Source organism: Podarcis erhardii, assembly GCF_964252035.2.
Source record: "Podarcis erhardii genome assembly, chromosome: 7".
NCBI lineage: Eukaryota > Metazoa > Chordata > Lepidosauria > Squamata > Lacertidae > Podarcis > Podarcis erhardii.
The window spans coordinates 73,033,210-73,039,325 of NC_138511.1; the positions used below are offsets into that span (position 1 = coordinate 73,033,210).

General features: G+C 42.6%; 1 protein-coding gene across 1 annotated transcript; it reads left to right on the forward strand.

Annotated features, from left to right (window-relative positions):
• The first annotated feature begins 673 nt into the window (after positions 1 to 673).
• Positions 674 to 3,636, forward strand: ATP5IF1 (ATP synthase inhibitory factor subunit 1). Its single transcript, XM_081869821.1, has 3 exons — positions 674 to 834; positions 972 to 1,084; positions 3,383 to 3,636. Exons 1-3 carry the CDS (start codon positions 742 to 744, stop codon positions 3,522 to 3,524), a joined length of 348 nt encoding a protein of 115 aa, XP_081725947.1. The 5' UTR covers positions 674 to 741; the 3' UTR covers positions 3,525 to 3,636.
• Positions 3,637 to 6,116: the final 2,480 nt, after the last annotated feature.

Genomic DNA, 6,116 nt, shown 5'->3' on the forward strand with positions numbered 1-6,116 from the left:
GAGCGCTCCAATTGCAGAATAGCTTCTACCCAAGGCATCATGGATTTTGAAGAAACATGAATATTGGACGAAAGGGAGAAATGAGCAAAGAGGGAGGCACGTCTGGAAAATCCTCAGTGTGATCAATTCCCACCTGGAAACCTATGTCCCCACTGTGGAAGGACGTGTGGATTCAGAATTGGCCTCCACAGTCATGTAGGAACACACTGCTAAAGCTGCATTCATGAAAGGCAATTTTACTTGGCCACTAGTGATCGCCAAATATGCCCAACACAGTACTACTGAGCTCAAGGCACGTGTGCTGGGGATGGCATTAGGTCTATGTAACCCCAGTGCTTTTTTCTGGGGGTACGCATACCCCCTAAACGTTTTGTGAATCTAAGTTTGGCCTCTTTGAGGGGCAGCATTTCAATATGAGTAGGAAAATGAGTGTGTCCCTAAACATTTTTTAACTATCACTACAGCGCACGCCTTGCAATCTGATGCCGGAGGTTCAGAATGTGAGCGTCCGTCGCCTTTCTTCCCCTCTACATTTCATATCTCTATGATTTCGCCTTCCTCCCTTTCCACTTCCGCATGACCTTCAGGGCGAAACGTCGATTGGTCCGCTTTGTCTCGCTCCTTCGCCCTGATTGGCCCTTGATTTACTTTCCCCCCTCATTTCCGGTTCCCAGGCAGGAAGGCGCATCATCAGATTTTGCTGGGGCTGGTTCCACGCCCCTCGACAAGGGCAGACTTGAGATGGCTGCGGTGGGTTCAGTCCTGAGGTGCGGTTTTCGAGGAGCCCTGGCGTTGCCCCAGCAACAGCGGGCCTGGAGCTCTGGCGCCGACCAGGTACTGGGCTGGGGTGAGGTGGGCAGCGGAGGGCTTCGGGGCCGCGAAAGGCCTCGGCAGGCGCGGTTGGAAGAGGGAAGCGAATCTGGAGCCTGATCCTCCTTTTCTCCCCTTGTTTCCCCTCTTCCCTCCCTCAGCTGGGCGAGCTGGGCAAAGGTGCTGGGAAGGGCGGCGGCGGAGGCGGCGCCGTCCGTGAAGCTGGCGGGGCCTTTGGGAAGCGGGAAGCCGCCATGGAGGAGCGCTACTTCAGGTACGTTGCCCCTTGCATGTCGACATCTTCTTTCCTCCCTCCACCCCGCCATCCTACCTGCTGCCTAAATGTACTGGTGGAAGCGTCACGCCTAGTTCTGGGTCGTGCCCACGTAGTGTCTACTAAAAGCCGGATCTGCAACTTGTACTTTTGTATTTTTGGATATAGTTTTTGGAGAGGAGGCGTTCGTAGGATTTGTTCAGCTCCTCTCTCTCTTTTGGCCTTGTGTGCCAAAATGAACTGACGAATTGTTTTAGGTTGGTGGATTATTATTTTAGTGGATTGTGTTATTTACCTAAGTGTTGTGTGTTGATTTTTTTTTGTAAATTTTTTGTTATAATGTTTTAAATATTGTTTAAAACTTATCATGTTTTTGCCACTTAAAATGCAGGACATACATTTATTACAGTGGTGCCCCGCAAGACGAATGCCTCGCAAGACGAAAAACTCGCTAGACGAAAGGGTTTTCCGTTTTTCGAGGTGCTTCGCAAGATGAATTTCCCTATGGCCTTGCTTCGCAAGATGAACACGTCTTGCAGATTTCCTTCCTTTTTCGTAAAACCGTTAATACCCGGGCAATCCGCGCTCCACAAGACGAAAAAATCGCAAGATGAAGCAACTCGCGGAACGAATTAATTTCGTCTTACGAGGCACCACTGTAAAGGAAATGCCTGTCCCTTTCTTTCTCCCCTGCTTTTGGTGACTCAGTGGTGGAAGCAAACTAATGGGCTTTTTTTTTTTTTTTTTTTTTTTTTACACAAAACAGTGACTTTGCTTTATGTACATTTTGAACTATGCACAGAAATGCCATAGACTCCACTCCCTGAATTGTACGGACGTTTAGCCCCATTGATCACATTTTTGCTCTGTTTGTGTAAATGAGCTACCTGCTCCTCTATTAAGAATAGCACTTCACTCATCCGATGTTGGATATAGATTATAAAAGCTTATAACACAATAAACAAATTTTGTTATTGTACTATTTTTTTTCTTTTAGTTTTTGTTTGTTCTTTTCTTCTTAGAGTTAAACTGAAACATAAATCATGATGGTTCATCTTTCTCTTCTTCCCCTGCCCCAGCCTTTAAGGAGATGGGCTGAGGTGGAAATGTGATTTGATGCAGAAAAACAGCAGAAGGGGGAAGATTGAGCCATTTTAATTTTTTTGTCTTCTCAAAAAATTAATAATCATCAGTTCAGGGCTTTTATTACAGACAATTTATTGTAATATGTAGCTTGGCATGTGGCTGTAGTAGTTGCAAGCATCCTCAGAGGCTTACTTAACTCAGTGGAACTTGTGTAGAAGTAAATGTGGAAGGAATGCTTAGTCTGTTTATTCCATTGAAGATACTTAATGACAGGTACTATCTTAGAAAGTTAACCAAAAGCCAGTGCAGTATACTGGTTACACTAGAGAATTGGACTAGGAAGACCCAACACTATTATTTCTCAGCCTAAGGTGCAAGATTGTGATGGGAAAGAACCATACATAGTGGCTTGAGCTCTTTGAAGGAAAGGCAGAATATTAATGTAGTAATAGTAAATATTACAGGAATCAAACTCCGTGGCAAACCTTGGAAAACAGCGGTTGCTTAACTGCCTAACTTATGGTTTGTTTTGTGCCCTCTGAATGAGCTGGACTATTTCTATTATATTGCTGTATCGGCTGACTGGAGTGTATGGGGTGTTAGAGGAGGGGTAGTACCTCTAGTGGTTGACACACTGTGCTCCTTCTGGGGTAGGTTGTCCATCTTTGGTCCCCACCATGCACTCAATTATCTGTGGCTCCTATAAACTGTCAGCATGCAACAACAGCCACAGCCCTGGAAACAGCTTCAACTGGTCAGCTAAACCAGGTGTGGGTAGCCAATGGGTCTCAAACCGTCAGTGGGTTATGGACTTCCCCTGCATGCGAAGACAGGCTCTGGCAAATAGGGCATACAAGACGTTTAGAGTCATCAGCAAGACCAAGAGGGAGTTTTTGTTGTCTGGGCAGCCCAGGATCTCCATACACACAGCCCAGGCTTCCGCCCCGGGGAAATCACATTGGTGTTGCTAATGCAGCGCAATCCATTGTCTCTCAAGATAGACAGATGTCAACAAGTATCTGCTGAATATGGGTGAAGGTGTGAAATGGTGAGGCTGCACCTACAATTGTACACATCTAATAGGCTTGCTAAGGTTGCATATGTAGATGGGGGTACACTGTATTGCCCTATCTTTTGTGCATTGTCTTTAGCTGAAACTTGAATGATTAGCTGTGGTAATCTTCATTATTAATTCATACCATACTATTGCAGGGAGAAAGAGAGAGAACAATTGGCAGAATTGAAAAAACATCATGAAGATGAAATACAACATCAGAAAAAAGAAATAGAGCGCCTGCAGAAGGAAATTGAACGTCATAAGTACAAGCTCAAGAAGCTTACTGATGATGATTAAGTAAATTCCGTCCTTATTGGTGTGAGATGTATCTGGCATTGCTTTAAAAATGGTGTCTGCCGACATCCAAGGTCTTGCTCTTATCACAGTGTGAAATAAACAACTCACTCTCTTCCTGCTCAGTTTTTTTTCTTACTTAGCAGCATATCTAGCCATAATTATGTCTACTGAATCTTCCCCTCCCCCAGGGTGAGATGGCAGGGGGTTACATTAAAGGTTGCTAGCAAAGTCTCACATTGAGAAGCAATTTGGGATGTAATGATTGCATTACCAAACCATTTTTCTTACTGTTTTGTGCACCTTTTTCTTGTAACTGTTGGCAAATATAACACTCCCTTTGCATTAGTCGGGGAGTAGTAATAACTGGTCACTTGCTACTACATCAGGAGTGGGAAACATGTACCTCTCCAAATGCTGTTGGACTTGAAACTCCCTTTACTTCCAGCCTGTGTGGCCAGAATGGTGTGAGCTGACATCCAGCAACACAATTAGTGCCATAGAATGAATGTGGACTGTCAACACTAGTGAAATTATAGCTAAGAGAAACCACTTTTATATCAGAATCCAGTATTTCTCATCAAGCCCAAATGATTATTCCCAACAGAAGCATTTTGCCCAGTAAAGCAGGGCCAGCATCAGAACCTGGTATCCTTGGACAGTTGCCTCAGAACCCTGCTAGATGTCTGATATAGGCTGCCTTTAAAAAGGAGAGGTTTTTGTCTCAGAACCTCTAGTTTTTGGAGGATCAAAAAGCAGCATGGAGATGTTTGAAAAGGGCTTTCAAAAAACCCATGCTGCTCATTCTAGTTCTAATAGTTGGGGCTTCAAAGTGTTGTGTCAGCTGCTTGATATATTGGTGACTGCCCACTAGTGATCAGTAGCCAAGATGGGCATGGAACAAGCACAGGCAACACCAAATTGCTAAATTGAGTGTGAATAAACTACTGGAATAAATTCAATGAAATCAAAGAGAATGAAAGATCGGGACACTTCCGCTACGGTTTCTGATTTATCAGTAACATCCAAGTCTGAACAGACGCAAACCACCCCTACAAAATTATATCAGCATGGCAAGTATGCCTACCAACCACATTTCAGACAGGATGTAATATAGCCTTACACAGTGCAAAAAAGAGAAGGGTTTGTTGAAAGAGGGCATGTTTTGCATTCAAAGTTTCCAAGTCCAAACTTTGGCAATTCCAGATGGAGCTGGGGAAAATACTTTCTGAAACTCTAGTCAATGCACTGCAGATGATGCTGAGCTTAATGAATCAATGGTCTGATTCGGTACAAGGCAGCTTCCTGTATTTCTAAACACAAGTGTGCCACTAAGAATAACTTTGCCACCATTACTGACACAAAATAGGCTTTGAAATGACAACCAAGCACCTTCAACTGGATTCATCGTGGGTTATTTCCCATTTTGTTTCCTTCTTACTGAAATGATAAACACCTCTTAGGCTGCATGTACACCATGCATTTAAAGGACATTTAAAGTGTGGTCCAGTCCGTGAATCCTGGGAACTGTAGTTTGTTAAGGGTACTGGGAATTGTAGCTCTGTGAGGAGGTAAACTACAGTCCTCAGAATTTGGTTTTGTGGGAGATCATGCTTTAAATGTATTATGTGTACACAGCTAAAGTTGCATCCGTTGTGACATGTAGTTCAGGTGTGGTTTCACTAATTAATTGAAACATTTATATTCCTTTCATTAAAAACGGCACTGGAGGAAGATGACAACCACAAAATGTAACTGGATATGTTACACCACAAATTATAACTTAATAGCCTAAGGTCATTACAATTCAAAATTAAATAAAAATGGATCATCAAGAAATATACAGTCAACAGGTTAAACACAAATAAAGCACATGCCTCTAGTCTTTACAAGTGTTTAAATGTTTAAAACTCAAAATAACTTCTAATACATTAAAATTAAATAAGCAGTATAAGGACCAAGCAGCCCACAATTGTTTATAATTTATATTACACATAATATATAATATAGTGTAACGTATCATATAGTATAGAAAGTTGAAAATCCACAAACATTGTCAACATATTGTGCAGCCCTATACATATCTACACAGAAATAAATTCCACTGAGTTAAATAGGGGGTTGAAACCTAAATCCAGTCCAACACAAAATCAACAAAATAACGCACTGCAATATATATATATTTAAAATTAAAGGAAAAAAGCCACTGTAATATAAAACGCTAATGCCCTATCTTCTTTTCTTTCGAATAGAAAGGTTTCAATCCATTTATTAAAGGGAATTAAGAAAGGGTCCTAGTACACAGACGTCTTTGGGAAGAAAGGACGTGATTTAGAGGCTACAACCGAAAAGGTCCGACCACTGCCTCTGCTGCAGAAATACACCTGCGCCCCGATAAAAGGGTAAGGATAAATCCCTAAATCTAGAAGAGGAGCGTGTCAGGAAGAGAGAATCTGTACTAAACTTCTTGCGAAACTAGGCTTTGTTTTTGGTTTTTACTTGTGAAGGGATTTATTTTGTGTGTTTTTCAAGAGGGAGCCTTCAAAGACGTCCAGGCTGAAGTACCGCCAGATACCTCAACAGAGAGGCCTTCGC

What these genes read in the sequence shown, in the direction of transcription:
- ATP5IF1 (XM_081869821.1), top strand. Translation starts at nt 742, where the DNA reads ATGGCTGCGGTGGGTTCAGTCCTGAGGTGCGGTTTTCGAGGAGCCCTG. An exon ending in GGAGCTCTGGCGCCGACCAG is followed by an intron (nt 835 to 971) that starts GTACTGGGCTGG and finishes TCCCTCCCTCAG; the next exon opens with CTGGGCGAGCTGGGCAAAGG. An exon ending in ATGGAGGAGCGCTACTTCAG is followed by an intron (nt 1,085 to 3,382) that starts GTACGTTGCCCC and finishes ATACTATTGCAG; the next exon opens with GGAGAAAGAGAGAGAACAAT.